General features: G+C 33.8%; 1 protein-coding gene across 3 annotated transcripts in view; it reads right to left on the reverse strand.

The window, feature by feature from the left end:
* The window catches only part of ASCC3 (activating signal cointegrator 1 complex subunit 3), a 369,269-nt gene that overhangs the window by 332,339 nt on the left and 14,349 nt on the right, over nucleotides 1-22,581 (reverse strand). For 2 of the 3 annotated variants that reach the window (XM_040474261.1, XM_040474259.1), the window contains exons 2-3: nucleotides 17,421-17,551; nucleotides 14,622-14,772 (exon numbers count right to left, since the gene is read on the reverse strand). In XM_040474261.1, coding sequence (XP_040330195.1) covers nucleotides 14,622-14,772; nucleotides 17,421-17,510 — 241 coding nt within the window. In that variant the 5' untranslated portion in view covers nucleotides 17,511-17,551. The remainder of the gene's footprint in view (nucleotides 1-14,621; nucleotides 14,773-17,420; nucleotides 17,552-22,581) is intronic. The other variant, XM_040474260.1, reaches the window with a different exon arrangement.

Here is a 22,581-nt window from a genome sequence, read left to right on the forward strand (position 1 = left end):
AAAGATAACCAATTTAGGAGCAGAAAAATCCCTGTAAGTCTATTCCCAAATTCCCAAAGAAAAATATTAGGTCAATAAATCATTATCAGTAATCATTCTCCATCTAAAAAGGAGAAACCCGCTAGTAACAACTCTTTACCTCTTTCTGAAAACAACTTGAGGTGTTACGTAAAAACTTACTTAAAAGTGATTTTTTTGAACAGTTTTCATGGGTTAAATAAACCCAAATAAGGTTTAAAATACATCTGAATTATAGACTTTTGGAGCTAGAACAAAACGTCAGGAGATCTATAACTCCTTTCCGATTTGTACTGTGAATCTCAGATGGCAAGAAATAGATTTATATAGTTTTCACTCAAAAACATTTAATAATATCAAGGATGGACATAATAAAATCTTTTCAAATAAACTTAGCCAATATTACAAAACATTTTTTAAAAATCCATTGTTTAAAGGCCAGAAGTAAATTCCTTACCAAAGTAAGAGTAAGTAAAGGAGCTGCCACTATTTCTTTAAAGCATAAATTTCTCATCACTGATTTTCCCAAATAAAGGAAGGAAAGAACCTATACCTGTGTCATAGAATTCAAAGAATAGCCTGAGAGCAGAAAAAAATAATTTTAATCTTCAGAAGACCTCAAAGTCAGTGTGTCTGAGTTTAAGGAATAAAGTTAGTAATGTAATACTAGTATCTTCCTGAAAACATTGCTACAATCATTGATCACAAATCTTAAGCAGCCTAGTACAGCTTGATATTCAATCAAACTTCTACACTTTGTTTTCAAGTCACCCCAGGAGCTGACTCCATCCTTTTTTCCCATCCTCACTCACCATTATTCATTTCCAACTTCAGAATTTCTTAACATCCAAAAACCAGGTCCTGTCCTATTCTATGCCTGTCTCCACACCTTTATGTAACCTTCCCCAAGGCCTCTAATTGTTGGAATTTTACCCATGTTTCAGAATCTAGCTTAACTGCCTCTTTCAAGGTGAGCATGAATATTGATACAATGTTGTACTCTGTCACTGCTCATACCCCAAAACAGGTGTCTCAATACAAATTTGTTGAATTAACCTAAACCCAGGCCTCAGTGATATCAGGCTAGTGTTTTTACACTATACCACACTGCCTCAGTAATTTATCTGATGCTTACACAGGTGTGTGGAAGACTAATAATTTAGGAGTGAAAGTAATTTTACAATGGCTATTATTTCTGATTTCTTCAACTATAAAGTCTACTTGTATGATTATAAAGAATTTACAAAACAGTATGGGACATATAATTAATCTTTTATTATTTAGGAAAATACATGACTAAAAACTTCTATAAATTAAATAATGCTTAAAATTAATTAATTGAATAACATTTATCTACATTTTACTTAGTCTATACATGATGCTTAGAGAACTCGGGTTTTGAATCATTTAGGAATTGTGATAATTCTACAAATAATTCAACAGGGGTGGGACTACTGAGGTCTGAATAAAAATGAACTCTCATTTTCACACTTGATCTTAGCCAAAAGGCCGAGAAGCAATGAACTCTCATTTTCAAACTCACTTTATATCTAACATGTAAACATGTATTCTTTTGTAAAAATATTTTGCACCTTGGGATTTTTCTTAAACTTACTAAGAACTTTTCCATTAAATTATCTCAATCTTTCCTAATAAAATTAGCTTCATCTTACAGATGCTAAAATGGAGACTCAGAGATTAATAATTTGGGAGAGATCAAACAGGTATTTACTTATTAAAGAAGATTCAGAGCAGTCTTGTAACTCCTAAACAAAGTTCTTCTACTACCCCACAATGACTCCTTATAAAGTCCCAGAAAGTAGATTTATCCCTAAGTCTCCTTTACTAAATAAATGATAAATCACTCTAGGAAATAAATAAATGAGAGAATAGTCTTAATTTCTTACCAAAAATGGAATTAATTTATATACCATTATTACATCTCTGGTTAAAGTATGCTACAGGCATATACTGCATTCGTTAAATATAATGCAGTGGATCCATACATCTTACCAGAAAATAATCTTCATGGTATCAGAGAAAAGATAAGTTATGAGTCCACATTTGAAGAAAAAGAAAATAACTACAGGCTCTTAGAAATAAAGATCGAAAACATTTTTTCAGGGTTTCAAATTTTTAAATGAGCATTGGTAATATCTATTTCCCCAAAACAGTCTTTAAAATATCTTTTTAATGTTTATTTATTTTTGAGAGAGAGTGCGAGCAGGGGAAGTGCAGAGAGAGAGGGAGACACAGAATCCAAAGCAAGCTCCATGCTCTGAGCTGTCAGCACATAGCCTGACACGAGGCTCGAACATGATCACGGACCAGGAGATCACGACCTGAGCAGAAGTCAGACGCCCAACTGAGCCACCCAGGCGCCCCTCTCTAAGTTAGATAATGTTGCTTCATAAACGTTAATACCCTTGCCTAACTATTCACTCTCCCGTACAACCTACTCCAGTGTATCTTTGATTAAGACACATGTTCGCACCACCAAGCGGTTTCTAAAAAGTGAACCAGCACCGCGATATTCAGGAGTCTGGGAGTTTGTTTTGGAGAAACATTAGCAAACACCATTTATGGCTACTGTTGGCTTTCCAACGAAGAGAGTACTGCATTTTGAAAACGATGGACTTCTCTGGGGCACTAAAACACACAAGGCCAACTTTTCGCCCCACTGCCTTGCAGCAACCGCGCACGCGTGTTTTCCGTGCCCAGAGACGCGACACGACTTCCAGCGCATACAGTCCGCACGTGATGACGTAGTCATCATAGGACGCTGGCCGTTGGCCGACCACCCCGATGAGAAGGTAGCTCAGGATTGGAGGAGAGAACTGTGGCCTCACGCTGGCAGCAACAAAGGAGCCAAAATAGTTAACTAACACTTGCCCACCCATGAAGCCAGCACTCAGATCTTTTGGTGACTAAACTACATGAAAGGTATTTGAAAAACATGGAGAAAACATAGAAAACATCTGAAGAAAGTGAATGCAGCTGGATGTCTGGCCTGTCACTGGTCTGGCAGGCCCCACCACCCCTCAATAGAAATGGCATTAGAAGGGAAACGGACAGGAAACCTAAGCGCTTCTCCATCAACTAGCTGAACCAGTGCACAAATAATTGCGCCACATGGAGAGACCTCAGAAAACATGTGTGGTGCGCTTCTGGAGTGTAAACTTGTAAAAAGTAGTCCTTTTCTTACACCGTACTGAAAATTAAATTTGTTTACAAATAACCTCTTTATTTTATTTTTATGTACAGTGTAGTACTCATATTTTATGTACAATGTAAAACTGATAAACTTTTAAATGATTTCGTAGGCTAAAACTCTTGAACAGTTAACATTAGCTCCCAAATCTTCAAGTCTGTTCCGTTTTACACCACTGCCTGTCCTAATCTTTCTAGGCGGATGTTAATAAGTTTAGTTGTGTCAAGATAAAATATCAGTAAAGAATAAGATATACACTAATCAACTCTCAAAGGCTTGAATGAAACTTAGTATCTCCAGACCTTTAAGAAAGCTAGTCGAGATACTCAACCATTTGAGTATCAAATGTTCTATCATAAAACACCAAACAAGATAGACTGTAAACCAGAAAACTGGTTCTATCACCTGGCACTTCAACTGCAACACATTTAAAGAGATATGATGCTTAGAGGGTTATTAGAATACTCTATATTAGTAATAAATACTTGCCCTTCCTACTTCAGTTACATTGAGAGAAAATAAGATGTGAAATGTACAATAAACTGTAAAGATATAACTGGTAACTGATTAACAAAACAAATTTTTAAAATCAGAGTTGAGTGATGACTATAATCATAAGTCATTCTCAATACAAAATTTACTTCTAATACTAAATACTTTTAATACTGAGAATTACAGGGTTGTAAATTATAACTTTTAACAAATAACCTACACCACAGTAGCTGGGGAATTCCTAAATCAGAATAAGAAATTTTTAAATTGAAAATTGAATAAAAATATCCATCAACTGCTTGCATTTCCAAGTTAACAAATGAGTTCCTTGATCAGTTAAATCTTCAATGTTTAGCAGAAAATATTTTATAAATATATGTTTATATTTTAATATTGAAATGTTCAAAACAGTCAAATTTACTTTTTCATGTTATACAAAACTTTAAGTGTTCATTTTACTGAACACTTGATCTGCAATTGTAAATACCATAATATTATAACCCAGCATCAGTGTTACCTTAAGTTCATTCCATTTGTTATTATCAGCAACATAGCCCAGCTACTATAAACATGTTATATTTGCATGGAGATGAGCTAACTGATTTTTTAACTGGTAATTATGATAATTTTTTACAAATATGTAAAATATTTGTGCTATAAACTTTCCTAGGATAGCATCACATATAAAAAGGTACAAAAATAAGGATTCAACTTAATCATATACTATTACATTCCCCAATCACATCTCTCCCTTTACATATTCCCTTCCAGTCTCTGTTGGTGTGCTTTTTAACAAGCATAGTATCTAAAATTGTCCAAAATGAATCTTGCAAGTATTTTCCTCATTTTACAGAGAAACTCAGATACATGAGATTAAATAACATACTAAGACTATAAGAGCAGGATCATTTGTTTTTGCATTATACCATCTTTCAAATTACCAAATTATCAAACAAATTTATAATAAATACAGATAACCATTTACCATATGCTTTTGGGGGAATAAATGGAACAATTTGTGTGAGACAAATTTAAAATTGCCTAAGTACTACAATTTAATATAATGGATTTCATTTAAGAGTGTAACTACATCAAAGCACCTACAACAAAACCTCACATTAAGTAGGCACAGTATTCAAGAAATGTTCAATAACTTGAAGGACTTGCTTAAATGTTAAGATTACTCTACACTTATATAGAAATCATTGCCTTCAGGGTGAGCAAATAAAGGAAAACAGAGAAACATACTTGGTAGAGAAAAAGAAGAATACAAGAGACTAAAAATAGTCCAATGCACTTCCCCATGTTTTAAAGTCAGCCATTTAATTTTGTGTTATTAATTACAGAATGTGAATACTTATCTTACAGTGTAGACTTCAAGTCAGCATCCAGCCACTATATTATCATTTCTAGTACTATAAAATCCTGCATCAAATTACAACTTGACTTCCCAAGCAACCAGGTAACATCAAAATCTCAAGTTCATATAAAATTGTCAATTTCATTTATAATAGTGAAACCATCATTTTGAGCATCACTAAGGAAATACACTGTACCTTTGAGCAAATCACATACCTCCCTGAGATCTAACTGGCATTTTAAACTTTAACATCCAAGAGAAAAAATTAAAAAACAAAACAAACAAACAAAAAACAGGTGCTGTAAAGTTTTTCTTCAGTTCTGTACCCATTTATCAGATGCTTAGTAATATATTTGACAATACTATAAAGAAAATCAACTGTACCTTAAAAATGCCTCTACTAAGGAATGCAGTGTAAATTACTTACAAATAATAATTTGTAAATAAAGAATAATATACTGATAAACTTCATAAACTGTAAAAATTTGATCCTATTTCCAACTCTTGCCATTGCTATAATGTCCATTCAATTTATAGTTGTTCTGCCATATTCTCAGGTAATCTGAACTTCCTGTTTATTCAGTTGATACATTTGCAAAGTCATCTATGATGTCATTAAGTTATTCAGCTCTTCCATTTTGTAATTTCTGTGGCGAAACAGACATAAATATAACAACTCTGACCTGAACATCTACAAGAAAATCTAAATCTGCCCCAACTGCCCTTCTCCATGAATCCCTTCCTGACTTACCCAAGCACTGTTCCTGCACTTTCTGTAACACCACATCACTGGGCACATACATCTGTCATAACATTTAACTACAAAGAACAACTATTTGTTTACCAATAGCTACTGGTACATGTAGGTTATAATAAAATTATTCACTGACAGATGTTTACCAAGCTTTACTTTAGACACTTTGCAGTCTTGCTTCACATCACAACTACACAAAAATTAGAATTACCATCACTGTTACAGACGAGGAAATAGGATTAGTGGTATTAATTAGCCACTCACCAACAAAGGAAAGAACCGAATTTGTACATCTATTAACTCATAACTTCAAACCATCCTAAACTATAGGAAAATAATATTATGAAAACAAAACAAAAAATACTGAATCAAAATAGTTGTAAATATTCTAAACAACATTTTAACTGACTGGATCTATCCACATATCTAAAAAAAAAAAAAGAACTACAGGCAAGTAGTATTCAGAAATGCAAAGGTTGATCAATTATCAGAAAATCTAACAACATATTACTCTACTCTCAAAAAATTAAAGATGTCTAGTGCACAGATGTGATGGCTAGATGTGGAGCACGTGGTGAACAAAAGGCAACAAACATGAAGAAAAGGCAAGCTATTAGCAGTCTTGGGCTCTACTATTACCAAGTTGCTGAATCCTACAGAGGGAGTTTGTGAGATAAAACATAAACCCACTTGGTCTGTTACCACAGTAGGCTTTGATATCTGAGCTGAATATATTCCTAATACATATTTATGAATGTATAAATATGTAATAAAAATAGGCATGAGAATAAATACAAATTTATTTCTTATATTTGTGATACTGGTTACCAAAGGTTGAGCAGTATTCACGAGTTCTGACCACATCCTTTTTATTTCTTAAAACAGGAAAACTGAAGACAGCCAAGTGTTAAGCTAAATCGTGAATACACAGGTATTTATTATGTTTTTATTTTTATCAGTCTGAAATATTTCAAGAAAAATGATAAGATAAAAGCCATATTTTTATTGAATAAAACAAGAACATATACAGTACACATACAGCTCAAAGAATTATCACAAAATGAATGTACCTATGTAATTTGGAAAACTACTTCCAGAAAGAGATAATCAGCTCCCCAGAAACTTCGAAGTCCACCCCCAGTCATTACCTGCTTCCTCAAAAGTAGCCACTATCCTGACTTATGAAACAGAGATTAATCGGGCCTAGTTTTCTCAACTTCATATAAACACAATTATCATCCTGTCCTTTTGTGTTTGGCTGCTTCCACTCAACACTGTAAGATTCATTTACAATGTTACATGTACAATTCTAGTTCCTTATTAGTATAAGGTAGTCTACATATCATAATCTATCTATGTCCCACTATTTAACAGTGAACTGGGTTGTTTCCACTTTAAAGCTATTATAAATAATGTTGCCATAAATGCCTGGTCTTTTGTATATATGTACAGGAACTGTTACTGGATATACTGGATATATGTATATTACTGGATGATATATATAGCAAAACTTAAGATTTCACTTGTCCAACAACAGCAGATATTGTTATTCAAAGCAGCCATACCAATTTAAACTCTACCCAGCAATGCATGCAAATTCTTATTTCACATTCTTGAACCTGACCAACAATTGGTATGTATGTTGTTCTTTTAAATTTTAACCATTCTTATCAGTGCACATGTTAGTGGCATCTCTCTGATTACCAATAAGGTTGGACACCTTTTTATGTTTACTAGCCATTCAATTATCTTCTACATCTGCAAAGCGCTTGTTCAAGGCTCCTGCTCCTTTTTATATAGGAGTACCTTTTCTTATTAATTTGTATAAGTTCATAATGTAGATACAAACTCTCTTTGGGGTCATATATATTGAAGCTATATTCTCCTACTCTGTGACTTGCCTTTTTACTTTCAAAGAATAAAAAAATATGTTTTAATGTAATTCAATTTACCAGTCATTCCCTTTAGGAAGGCTTTCTGTTTACTACTTAATATAATTTTCCATAAAGATCATGAAGATATTCTTCTTTATATTTAGATTTATTGTTTTGAGCCTCATGTTTTATTTTATAAGCTGCTTAGAATTATCTGTACAGGTATAATTTTTTTCATATGCATATACAGTTGACCCAGCACCATGTACTGAAAAAACAACCATGCTTCACTACTTAATGGTGTTCATGGTAAAGAAAGAGCCCTATTATCTGTGGGTCAGTTTCTGGACTCTATTCCGTCCTACTGGTCTATTTGCCTATCCTTAGACCAACATCTGTCTAGTTTACTAATCTTTATAATAAGTCCATTCCCTCTATTTTTCAAGGTTGACTTGGCCGCTTTTTGCCTCTGATTTTCCATATAATTTTCAGATTATCTTGTCAATTTCCACATACATATGCACATCCTCAAACACAAACCTGCAGAGATTTTGATTAGGATTGCACTGAATCTGGAGGTCATTTGAGTAAAAATGGTATCTTTATAATAATGAGTATTCCAATCCTTTGTATATTATTCCATTTATTTAGGTCTTCTTTAATTTCTCTCAATATTTCAGTTTCCCATGAGGAAATCTTGCACATCTTTTGTTAAATTTACTTCTAGATATTTGATGACTTTTAATGTTTTTGTAAATGGCATTTTAAAAAAATTTGCTGCTAGTAAGAAGAAATAAAATTGATTTCTATATTGACCTTGCTAATAAATCCATTTTCTAAAGATAGAATTATGTGAATAATAGCAGTTTTTATCAATCTTTATACTCTTTCTTGCCTTATTAGCAAGGACCTTCAGTACAATGAGAAAAACAAATGGTGATTGGCATTGTTATTTCATTTCCTGTTTTAAGGGAGCAGCTTTTTTAACAATGCATCATTGCATAAGATGTTTGATCTAGGCTTTTTAAATGTATATTATTTATCAAGTAAAGAAAGTTCTATTCCTAGTTGCTAAGAATTCTTATAATTGCATTTTAGATATTAAAAAGTTTTTCTTCATCTACTAAATAATGTGATTTTTAAACCTTTATTACATGAATCACACGTCACTATTTATTAATCCATTAAGTAATATTTTGTGCGCTCATGTGCATTCGTGTTCTCTCTCACACACACATTTCATATGTATTTTTTTTTTATTGATCCATTTGCCAGTACATAGCAGTCTACATGACATTTCACTATAAACATTGCAGTATGCATCTCCTGAGATTTAGGATATCCTGACTCACCTCAGATCTAATCTCACCTAATGATATCCAGACTACATATTCAAATTTCTACAATGGTCCCCAAAATGTCTTTATTACTTTTTTTCTGACTCAGGATTCAATCAATGACAGTACATTAAATTATTATATGCCTGTAACCTTCTTTAATCTACAATAATAACCTCATGTCTCTTTAAATGACATTATATGACACTCTCCAGTCAAGCTATCAAGGCATACAAATTTCTTTATATGCAGGTTTTTAATTACAGATTCAATTTCTTTAAGTCAAATATTCAGATTTTCTATTTTCTCTTTTGGCCATTTTAATCATCTTTGTCATCTTAGTCCTTTAAATCTGTCAAAAGTTCTTCTCATCTTCTCATTCTCCTCTTCTCCATCCAGCTTCCTCTTCTGGAATGGACAGTCACCTCTAGGAAAAAGTGGCCCAAATGCCAGGATCACATTTTCTGAGTTTATGTCTGCTTCCAGATCTTGATCCCATTCTTCTTGCTTTGGTAGACTCTGATGTAGTTAAACAAATTTTATATTTTACAGTTTTTCTAATATTTTCAGCAGAGAGCTGTTCCCAATTATCCTGTTAGCCAATTTATGGGACATGGAGCTCCAAACTTTTTTGAAATTTGCAATTTTCAAGATAGCTACTTTTCATAAATACTCCTGAAAAATCTCCTGCCACATCCAATATACAACAGCCCTTTATTATTCTAAATGCAAAGCCTTAGTTATATAGACAGAATATCTAGACATTGCTAACACCTAATGTCTGCTGAGACCCCCCCTTTCCAGTCACTGCCTTATAAACTGCTTTCTACCCTCAGTTTTGATTCCTCACTTCTTTATAGTAAAATCTTATTTCTTTTACAACTCAAAAAATGTTAATGGATTACCAATTTCCCTAAACCACACTTTGCAAGTCGCTCCTGTCCAACATACATTTTGATTCATACTTTTCTTAAAGACAAAGTTATTAACGATAAAAACATCAAAACCCAAATAAAGCAGGGATTATAAATCAGAGAAGTCAAAACAAACAGGTCTATGGTGAAACAATGTGAATACTGAAAAAAACTAGTTCAGTTCTGGCTGAGTCCTAATCTGTATTCAGAACAGAGTAAAAGCATTAGATCATTCTGTTCTTGCTCTGGGAGAGATTAAGTTACATAGCTGAGTAGGGAAGTGATGGGTCTTTCTAATTACCTTCCCTACATTCTTGACCCCCAATTCTAGTTTCTCTAACTACACTGTGGAAGGCTTATAAGCCTCCTGGAATGAGAATTTAAAACTCTAAGTAACAGATACACATGCCTAATACATGATGCATTTTATCGATTGACACTCTCAATCCTGACCTCTTTATTTTAAAAAATGTTTGTACTTAGAGCACATAAAATATATTGACAAAAGTTTCACCACCAACAGAACATAGGTTAATATGACTATGCTTATCCTTCAAAATCCATGGAGGAGATCGCTATGTCTACAATGAGTACTTAAGGTTAAGGGCCATAATTTATAATGTTTTCTCTCTAAAGCTAAGTTTATCATTAAAATAATATTGAAGGGAGAATAAAATTGTAAAATGGTATGGGAATATATTAAATATAAATCTGAGAGAAAAAATACTTCAAAATAACAGGAAAAAAAAAAAAGAAGCTGCTACTGGTAAGACACTGTCCATTGTCATGAGCAGAAGTACTAAAGACCACAAAGTACTATTAGTTGAATTCTCAATACTTCTCTTATTTATTGATCATCATCTGTATGTATCCATTCCACCATAGTAGGTGCTAGTATTCCATACTATAAAAAAGTATGGAATAGATGATAGTCTAATGGAACACTATCTACTAAGATTAGAAAGGATAACAGAGGACATGAATGAAACCTAAGCCATTTCGTAGGAGATGAGGAACATCTGACCAGGTGAACACAAGGGGAAAGTTATTTTAACATATAAAAGACAGAAAAAACAGTAAGCACTGTTCAGGAACTTAGGTCAACATTGCATATGTTAGTAGTAAAGGTTACATTTGGTAGAAAGGCAAGGAAATGAATGAAAAGGCAAGTTGTTTCAATTCATAAAGAAACTTTTATTATGTCCATTCAAATGAATTTGGTCTAAAGAGTAATATGAAAATAAAAAATGAGCATTGCTTTTTACAAAGATAAGTGTAGTAAGAGTAAAGAAGTTGAGTAAGAAAGGAAAGCTGAGGCAATAGGCTTCTGCAGTAAATTAGACAAGAGATGACAAAAGCCTAAACTAAAGCAATGATAAACAATGTAGAAAGAGTGCATTTAAGAATAGCTGAAGGAATCTACCCCTGAAATCATTGTTGCACTATATGCTAACTTGAATGTAAATTTTTAAAAATTTTTAAAAATTAAAATAAAAAAACATGTAAAATACCATATTAAAAAAAAAGAATAGCTGAAAAGTTGGCTTAACAGTACATGACCTCTGACTACAAGAAAAGGAAAGAATGTAGTTATTTCCATCATGTTTCTACTTCAGGGTCTAGTCTATCTTCACCATGACTCAACCATGGGATTCAGTTAACCTTCACAGGTCTAGCACTTTACATACAAAATAAAGAGACTGGACCAGATGTTCTCTGATGTTCCTTACCAGCTTAAAATACCCATTACAATGACTAGTTGATATCATAGTCTTAAACAAGTGCCTTATACTATTATGTTCAATTGAAATAGGAGTGATTATTTTTTCTTTATTCTTTTGCTCTATTGAATACAATTATACCAAATTACCTGTGTTAAAAAGCAATATAAAAAATCACAAAAACATTTTCCCATGAGACTAATCTTTTCAAAGTTGCTAATGTTAATTAGGCTTCCAGTATCAGCAGTATTTTTATTCAGAAAGAGTGGCTGACTACAAGTCAACTATTAGTTTCGCTAAAGCTAATACTTATTCAACTTAAACATAGCATTTAAAAGTAGACACAACAGAGCATTTGCCTAAATCCAACCCTAAGGTTTTCTCTGTCATGAAAATATTCTTTTGAGATACTGTATCTCAAAATAATCAATTCCTTAAACACATCAATCAATAGATTAGTCCCTGAGTATGTATCAGAAAGTTTTGCCAACAGGTAAAACTCCTAGGATTACATTTAATGACTGATATGTAAAACAATGATTTTTGACTTGTCAGAGATACTCAGGGAAGAAATCTAAAGGGAAACCTATTTTTAAAAGATCTTAATTTCCAGGGTGCCGGGGTGGCTCAGTATGCTGATTTTGGTTCAGGTCAAGGTCATGGGATAGAGCCCCATGTTGGGCTCTGTGCTGAGCATGGAACCTGCTTAAGATTCATTCATTCATTCATTCATTCATTCATTCATTCTCTCTCTCTCTCCCCCTCCCTCCCTCCCTCTATCCCTCTCCCCTGCCCACACTCTCTAAAATAAATTAATTAAATAAATCTTTAAAAAAAAATCTTACTTCCCACATTATTTAAATAAATAATTTAGCCATGGTACTGGATAAACTCAATATTTTAACTGTTTTTGCTGAGTGTTTTGAGTCATTTTTTCAAAAATGTTTTTGTAAGTTTTATTTATTTAGAGAGAGAGGGAGGGAGGGAGAGCATGCACAAGTGGAGGAGGGGCAGAGAGGAGAGACAGAATCCCAAGCAGACTCTGTGCTGATGGCCATCAACACAGAGTCCAATGAAGGGCTCAAAGTCACAAACTGTGAGATCATGACCTGAGCCAAGATCAAGAGTTGGATGCTTAACTGACTGTGGCACCCAGACACCCCAGTATTTTGAGTCATTTTTACAACTGAACCAAAGAAGAGGAAAGACACTCTTCTACAGTTTTTGAAAAGTTCTTTAGTCAGACCACCCCCTCTCCACAATGGCCCTAACATCTCAGAAATGAAAATATCCTAAAATAGGAAGTCCCAAAGGGTTAAGACCCTGGTCAAGTTGATCTAGGTAAACTGAAGACTCTGCATTTTTGCCTCAATTTTCCAATGAATTTTAACTACCTCTTTATTTTTAAAATATAAAGTGTGATTCTATGCCAAATGCTATCACAAATCTCATCAAAGTATGCTTTATTTCCCCTAGGCTTAAACAACAACAACAAAAAAATCCTTTACTTATTAAAGCCCTTGAACTTCAGAAGAAAATCTAACTATAAAAATATACATGACATTCATTTTGTACATTCACAACTTAAAACAATGACGTTAAATTTTATGTTATATTACAAACCAATGACAAATAATACATCAAAGTGTGCTATCTATGAAGAACAAATTTTAAAATTTGATGATCATAAATAAGTCAAGTATATGAGATCTAACAGAAACACCCTCCCCAAAGTTGGTGTAGGCCAGAAAACTGCCAACCAGCATATGATAAAGAATCTAAATGTTCCTCTACCAAAAAACCATCTATGAAAACCTCTTCATTTATCAAGTGAATTTTAAGACCCTAAAACACACAAAGCATTATTCTAAGCACTAAGGATGAGGTGTTGAACAAGAAAAGTAAGATCCTATTCTTATGAAACTTACATCCTAGTAGCAAAACCCAGGCAATAAACAAACAAGGAACATATCAGATAATGATAAATGTTATGGAGAAAATGTTACTGAGGTTATATGACAAAGAGTGACTGAGTAACAACTTGAGATTGGATGGTCAGCTAGGGCCTCATTAAAGACATAAGTTTTTAGTGGAGTTCAAAATAACAAGAAAAGATCTAACCACTCTAAGACTAGGCTAAAAGAACATTCTCAACACAGGGAATAACACATATAAAGACAGTAAAACAGGCACCAACTTGGACTGAAGAAGTGAGAAAAGGCCAGTGTCTAATGAAGCATAATTAGCGAAGACAAGGATGACTCAAGGTCAGAGAGAAAGGTGGAGGCCAGATCTCACAGGGCCAGAGTATCAGCATGAACTTTCTGGGTACAAACCTAAATTTAGAACTACAGTAGAGTTAACTATGCTTTTTAATTATCAGAGTCTAGAATGAGAGGATGAATTCCAATGAACAAACTCAGATGTTTTAACAAAGAATCATTTGTTTATTTTTTTTAACCTTGGAAAAGTAACCTATATTAATATATAGTATTAAAATCTCTAATTATAATTTCCTTCAAATACAATCAATTGATGAGAATATTAGTGTACAATAGGGATAGAAGCAAAGTTTAGCTTCAGTGCTGCCCCTCACTATGTGTTGATGGGCATCTATAAGAAATTGAGCTACATGGTTTTTAAGGTTCTTTCAAGCTACGTTATAATTTTCATTTACCCTCTCCTTACCTGAAACATAATTGTGGTTTTCAAACTCTAAATTCCTATGAACCTGTCATGTTTGATTGTACACTAATTACTAATTTAATTCTGTTTCTACGACTCTATCCCAAGCTCTGAGATATATAAGAGTATCTTTCATAATTATAAATACTTGTCTGGAAACTTTAGCCTTTCGCCATATGGCATACAGTTTAAAAGGAACCTATTTTTGAACCTTACTGGTTCTATAAAACAAAATAAAACGAAACAAAACTATACCTATTTGTTTTGCAGCCTGCAATATATCTTTTAAGTCTTCATTTACACTTTGCATTTCACTCTTCTCCAGTTTTTCATTCAAAAATTTTACTATCTTCTTCCATGTAACATCCAAGTCTACAATTTGTTCATGAAGTTTAGACCGCTTCACCTGAAACAGCATAATACAGAGACACTGGTCAAAGGTTTCCTTAAAGCCATCACTTATTGCATATATTCTGCATTATATTATACAACCTGGCACTACCAAGAATTCAAAATTGCTTTTTAACTAAGCTCTGAGGAGGAGCTTTATTTAAATGTGATTTTTAAAAAAATCACATTTTAAAAGATATGTTTAATAAAAATTTATTTTTTATAGTTTTAATCACATGAATATTCATTATGTAATTATTTTTATACAGCAAAGTAAACAAAGCAAAAAGCCCAACATCCAGGGGAACCTGGCCGCATCAGTCAAAAGTGCATCGACTCCTGATCTGAGAGTCATGAGTTCAAGCCCCACATTGGGCTTGGAGACTACTTTGGAGGGAAAAAAAAAAAAAGATGAAAAAGTCCGATATTCAGATAATAACATTTGGTAATATCCCACATGCCTCTTTTCCATTTTTCTGCTTGTTTTTACCACAGCTTGGACCATACTGCACATAACTAGATTCCAAATGTGGGTTTACTATATTCAAATTAGTACTGTTTTCCTAAGTATGATCCTAAAACAGTTGAGCATCCAGAAGATTCTTTTTTTTAATAATTTTTTTTTAAGTCTATTCATTTATTTATTTGGAGAGAGTGCATGTCAGTGGGGGAGGGGCAGAGAGAAACGGAGAAAGAATTACAAGCAGGCTCCACACTGTCAGCATGGGGCCGGACATAGGGCCCAAACCCATGACCCACAAGATCATGACCCGAGCCAGAACCAAGAGCTGGATGCCCAACCGACTGACTCACCCAGGAACCCCACTGAGGAGATTCTTATCTATACATACTTTTATTCTTAAGACTATAAATCTTTCCATTCTTAAGAACTGCCATATAAAGCAATATAAATTTCACTTTATACCAGTGGCCTCGACCCAAGGATTAAACCTCATGAAGACCTCTGACCAAATGAAAAAGTAGTGGGTCAGACAGAAAACTGTAATTTTCATTTTGGTTGTACTAATGATATTGCATAATTCGTTTTTACTTCCCTGCCTCAGTTTTCCAATTTAAAATGTTAATTTATGCTAATTAATCTGGGTTTAGGGGGAAGAAAATGGAGAAACATAGAAATAAGACTGGCCACAAAGGTGCCTGGCTGTTTTAGCAAGAAGAACATGCAATTCTGATCTTAGGGTCATGAGTGTGAGCCTGACCCTGGGTGTGGAGATTATGAAAATAAATAAATAAACTTAAAAAAAAAAGGATTGGCCATAAATTGAATTAAGTTGTTTCAATGGGTCATAGGTATACAAAAGTTGATCTTACTTTTCCCTTTCTTTTGTATTGTTGGATATATCCCAAGATAAAAAGTTATATTAAAATGAGTTTCATTAGATCTGTCACTTTTTTCCCTCAGGAAAAAAAGTGTTTAAAAGACTACAAGAATAAATAAATGACATGGAATTGCATGTAGTCCTTATACATTTTCAGATTTTAAAATCATGTTGTTATCTCTAATATAAAGTAACTTGTAAAAAGAGCCTTGATTAGGTGAGGTGAGAAAACAATAAGTTTAAGACAGTAATTATTAACTAATTGTATAGACTATAGCCTTATTTTAATTGCCATAGAAATGCAAAACAGCTCCCATTGTAAAGAAGGTCAACTGTTCTCTGTAGTAAAACTGTATCACTGCTAGAGGAAAAATCTACCTAAAGACTGTTAACAAATATTCTCTTCCTAGTATCAATCTTTAAGTGAAGGTATTAATTGTAAAACTGTCAAAGGACCATAAGCAATAAAATTCCAACCTATTAGAAAACAATGTTAATATTCTACAATACAAACAGCAAAGTGACTGTTGTTTTTGTTTAAAAAAACAAAAAAGAACAGGGGTGCCTGGGTGGTTCAGTCGGTTCAGCGTCCGACTTCGGCTCAGGTAATGATCTTAAGGTTTGTGAGTTCGAGCCCCGCATCAGGCTCTGTGCTGACAGGTCAGGGCCTGGAGCCTGATTCGGATTCTGTGTCTCCCTCTCTCTCTGCTCCTCCCCTGCTCACACTCTGTCTAATAAATAAAGATTTAAAAAGAAAAAAACAAAAAACAAAAAAGAACAAACGTAGGGTCAGTTCCTTCATGTATATATTACATAGCTTACTTGTTCATATATACAGTTTATATACCTTCAGGACTATAAAGTCCACAACAAATTCAAGGACCAGACAGAAGTCAGTTATGAGACCAAGTACTGATTTTAAGACATTAATATTCTTATTTCCCATGTTCTGGTAAAGACATTTTTTGTCCACTTGATAAGAATTTTACCAGAAAGAGATCCACCATAAACTCATTCAGATTACCCAGAGGTAAATTACTGGATTAAATTATTTAAAACCAAAAGCAAAAAAAACCAACCTGGCAGAAATTTAGCAACAAAAATTAACATAAGAACTCAATATCATAGTTCTGATTATTCTCTCTGACAATAGTCATAGGTGTTTAAGTATTCTTATAGGAAACAGCAGTATACCCATTCCCCTTCTTGGTATAACACCAAATAAGATAAAACTCACCATTTTAAGCACACCGAATTGAGAAAAAGAATGTCAAATATCTGCTCACATTCTACATTTATTATGTTTTCCATTTAAAAAGTTTACCTTTAAGTCAGCCACTTCTTCATTATAATTATCTTGCTTGGTGACATTTGAAAAGGAGCGCAAAGCTCCTGTGAGACGAGGTAAAGCCATCTATTATTCAATCAGTGATCCATACAAGGAGAAACCTGAAACTGAAACAAAACAAGATGATATTTATCTTTTGGGAGGAGGCTGGAGGGGTAATCAAACTCAGCAAATTGACCTGTACAAGAGAAAAGAAAAATCAATTAGTTAAAAAGTAATTGCCACCAATGTTGAAAAATTCTCCTGACACTTTTTCTACTCACAAAGTTTTTTAATAACACATTCTCTATGGCTGAAGAAAGGAAAAAGAAACACAAAAACATTTGTTTGTGGGTATACTACAACATCCCTTCAAAATGAGCTCTACAGATTCCCAAGCACAGGCCTCCAATAGTGTATTACTATTGCCAGTCACACTGAGAGAGATGAAAGCACTTTCTCATCTTTTCTCCAATTGTGTTTTATGCTCACTGCTTTCATCTCCCATTATCTCTTGCTTTCAGAGTCTCACTGGCTTTTTCTCTTCTTGGAGTATCAAGCATGTTTCCTTCTAACTGCATTTGCATTAATGGTTCCCTCTGTTTGAAATGCTTTTCTGATGTTCATATAGGTGACTCCTTGCCACAGACATCTTGGTTTAAAAGATACCTCCTGAGATGTGACTTTCTTCACCATTCAATCTAATACAGAACAGCTACCCAGTTACTGTCTCTCAAAGCACAAAATTTCAATTATCCTTATAGCACTAATTAATATTTGATATTTTTTTATTTATGTGTCTCACCCCACAAAGAGTAAGCTTCATGACAAAAAACAAAAAAACACAAAAAACAAACAAAATAAATAAACAAAAAAAAAAAAACACCTTTATTTCAGTGATTGGTCCTAGCAAATAGAACAGTCCTGGAATATTTTTGGCATTCGATAATTATTTGGTGAATAGTAAAAGAATAAAAATGGAGGAAAGAAGATAATGGTAACAGGGAGACTGAATAACAAGCTGGGGAAGGGGAGACCTCCCAGGAAAAGAAAGAAGTCAGATGACCTGATCTAGTCTCCTTGTTGACATGCTGACAACTAAACAACTAACCATCTGGCAAACAGACTAATAATATTTACTATGAGGGGAATCTTTATCTATGAAATACTCTTGGAGGGTTATCCTGGTTTAAGACTGCTTATTATAACAAAACTACAATCTATAGTTTCCTAAGGCATGGCTCCTTACAGAATGTCACAAAAGCTATGTAAGTTCTCAAATAGGGATGATTTTGCCTCCCATGGGACATCTGGCAGTATCTGGTGACATTTTGAGTTCTCATAACTGGAGACTGTGGGGTATTACTGGCTTCTGGTCAGTAGAGGCCAGTGATACTGCTAAATATCCTATAATGCACAGGACAGTCTTTCCAAAACAAAGAATTATCTAGCCCAAAATGTAAAAACTACAGAGCTTATGAAATTCCATTCCAGAATCTGAAATACAGATGTTTTATAATCCAGATACTTTCCACAGTGTTGAAATGTCCCACAAACCTCAATTAAGAGATTTCATTATTTTGGGCCAAAGAACATGTGTCCAACATGGGAAGGAAAGAACCAGGGGGCCATATAGAATACTTCAGACCACACCCTGATTCTGCTTTTCTTCTTGATTGTTTATATCCTTGAAGTTATCACAAAGTTTAATACTTGGAAAAAATCTGAGTCTTCTGTCAGAATATATATAAAATAACTGACATGTTTAACAAAATAAGAGAGAATTTATAAAACAATGAAGAATAATAAAATAAGAAATGATGAGGCAAATTTGAAAATACAACTTTTAGAAATAAAAATATATACTTGTTAATAAACAATCAATGGATGGGTTAAATAGATTAGATACAGCGAAAGAAAAAAGTACTGACTTGGAATAAAGATCTGAAGAAACAACCCAGTATGCTATCACAAAAAGGCAAAGTAAAGATTAAGAAGGACAAAGAGGAATAAGTCCAAACATATCAGTACTCACAATAAGTATAAGTGAATTAAACTTAACACTCAAAAAATTGACAGAATTACTAAACAGCAGTCAAGTGAACATTAGAGCTACACCTGAAACACAGAACAGAGAAGGTTAGATGGAATAAGATCCTCCTATAAATAAGAAGCAAAACTAGCTGGTGGCTTTACCAAAAATATCAAATCAGACAAAACAGACTTTAAAACAAAAGGTATTTTTAACGATTAAAAGAAAAAAAAAAAAACCTCTCCACATAGTAATAAAAATTGTATCTAAGAAGATAAAAATTTTCAATTTGTATGCCCTGCTGAAAGAGCCTCAAAATAAATTAAAGCAAAGAGAACTCCAGGGGTGCCTGGGTGGCTCAGTCGGTTGAGCATCCAACTTCAGCTCGGGTCATGGTCTCGCAGTTCATGGATTCGAGCCCCGCGTCGGGCTCTGTGCTAACAAACAGCTCAGAGCCTGAAGCCTGCTGCAGATTCTGTATCTCTCTCTCTTTCTCTCTCTCTCCCCCTCTCCCCTGCTCATGCTCTGCCTCTCTCTGTATCTCAAAAATAAATGTTAAAAAAATTAAAAAACAAAAAAGCAAATAGAACTCCAGAAGAAAGTGAAAAGTCCAACATCAAAGTGAAAGTGTAATAGTTGATTATTGATAGGTCAAACCAATGCCCCCCAAAATTCAGTAAAGTTATACAGGGGATGTGAGCAGTGAAATTAGTAAGTTTAATTTAATGAACATATACAGAAATCTGTACCTAATGATCAGAAAATACATATATTTCACAAGTTCCTTTATAAAAGTTTAAAACAGTCTGTGCATATTAGGCTATAAAGCAAATCTCAACAAATTTCAAAAAGTAAGTATCACATAGATTAGGGGTCAACAAATTTTTCCTGAAGAGAGAGTAAATATTTTAGATTTGGAGGCCACATGCAGTCTTTGTCACATATTTTGGAGTTTGTTTTTGTTTTAAACACTCAAAAAGTGCAAAACTATTATTGGGTTCAGGGTGACCAAATGAGTTTGCTGACAACTAATGTAGATTATATTTTCTGAGTAAAATACAATTAGATTAGAAATCAGAAACAAAAAAGATAAAGTAAAAAGACACAAATGATTGCATTGCAAATCAATAAGGAAATGGTATGAAAATGGCTGGGAGAAAAAAATGGTTGAATGCCCTATATCACATTGAATAATTTTAATCACAAAAGTAAAATGACCCAATTTGAGAATACATACCCTAGCTAGCTGACTTTAAATTTCAACTACTCATTGGGAATATATTTAGTTAGGAGAGATGATTCAGGGAATCACATCAGGATTTTTCTAACACTTGAGTAAGTATTTTCTGGAGTGTTTGGATGAAGAAATGAAAGCAAGAGTCAACAGACAGCATGGAACAGAGATTCTCAAACTTCCGTATGTTTCAAAGTCACCTAGTGCAGGTGACTTCTAAAACTGGGCCCCGTCACTCTACTTCTTACCTCCAATTTTCTGATTCAGTAGATCAGATATCACTGAGATGTGGCACAAGAATTTTACACTTTCCAACAAGTTTAGGTCAAGGACCACACTTTGAGAACTGTCACAGGAATATTATCTTACATTCTTTTTTTTTTTTTTTTTTTTACTGTTTATTTGTGAGAGAGTCAGAATGTGCGCACAGGAGGGGCAGAGAGAGGGAGACACAGAATCCAAAGCAGGCTCCAGGCTCTGAGCTGTCAGCACAGAGCAAAACACAGGGCTCAAACTCATGAACAGTGAGATCATGACCCACTGAGCCACCCAAGCACCCTTTATCTTTTATTCTTAAATCACCATTCAATTTTGTCTCAAATCAATAGTGATCAAAGAGTCTCCACCTACTAAGAATTCAGTGACCTGCGTTTAGGTGCACAATATGCCTCCTAAGGAAGGAGCCTTTCTCAACAGTTATCTGTGAGAGAATTAAGTCTTACCCAATGTGAATTGGGTGACTTTTTTCTCAATTCTCCCAGGGATGGAACATAGTTACTATTATCTATTCATGAGAAGTAAGGCATACAACATGACTTAGAGTACTGGGATTTAATTTCTCTATCTAGGTTAAGAGACTGTAATGACAGGCATTCTATTCATAATGATTGACATTAACCTTGAAGTCTTTAAAGAAAGGTGCTGACAGTAAACTGAATATATTCTGCTTCAGAACCTGCCTTTTATCACTCAAGTTAGTGTTTTCAAAATGCAACACCATAACAGAAGACATGTGATACATGTAATATTTTGCCTCTGGCATATTTTATGAATAAATGGGGTATTTGGGACTACTACTTCCATCATTTTGACATAACCTATGGTAATCTCCTGAATTCCCTGCCCCTCTCTAAAAACAGCAAGGCCTAAGAATAAAAATGGGTAAAGTCTAATTCATAAACTTAACAAATTCTAACAAAAAAAAATAATACACCCAATCTCTAAGAAGAGATCTAACAGTAGAGCCTGGTAATGAGGTCACACTGTTGTTACACACTACACTAACAGGAAACTTTACAGCTCCCTGAGCTCTCATCAAATTGATAAATATTAATTAAACTTGTCAAGAAAATGAAGCACTTGATTTTCTACTTTGGTTTTTATGGTTTTACTTCGTCAGGTTGAATACTAACACTTTAAAAATGTAATAGCTCATTTGCTCATGATCACCTGTAATCATTTATTCACAAATATTTGAGTTTCTCCTATATACCAGGAACTATGTTAGACACTGGGTATAAATAAGATTTACAGAACTCTGTTCTTTAAAACTCACTGGACTCTGTACCAGTAAAACGACTACTAACACTTAAGGGTGTTGGAAATGTATAAAGGTCAGAATGAGAAAACAAATTTTACATCTTTGATTATTTAATCAGCAAATATCTATAGATCACTTACTATACATTAGACACACTGTGAGTCTCTAAAGATTAAAAAAAAAAACATTTTGGGTTATGACTGCACTTGCCCTGTATAACACGTTTACAGTATGGTTAAGAAGGGTTACAATAATTATGCAGGTATAACTATAGGAAGACAGAGGTGGAACATCTAATAGAGTGGGAAAGAAGGTAGATAAAGATGGAAGTTGAGATTTACAGGACTTTAAT

This window comes from Herpailurus yagouaroundi, unplaced genomic scaffold (assembly GCF_014898765.1).
Source record: "Herpailurus yagouaroundi ecotype Mexico unplaced genomic scaffold, PumYag 139, whole genome shotgun sequence".
In the NCBI taxonomy this organism is placed as follows: Eukaryota; Metazoa; Chordata; class Mammalia; order Carnivora; family Felidae; genus Herpailurus; species Herpailurus yagouaroundi.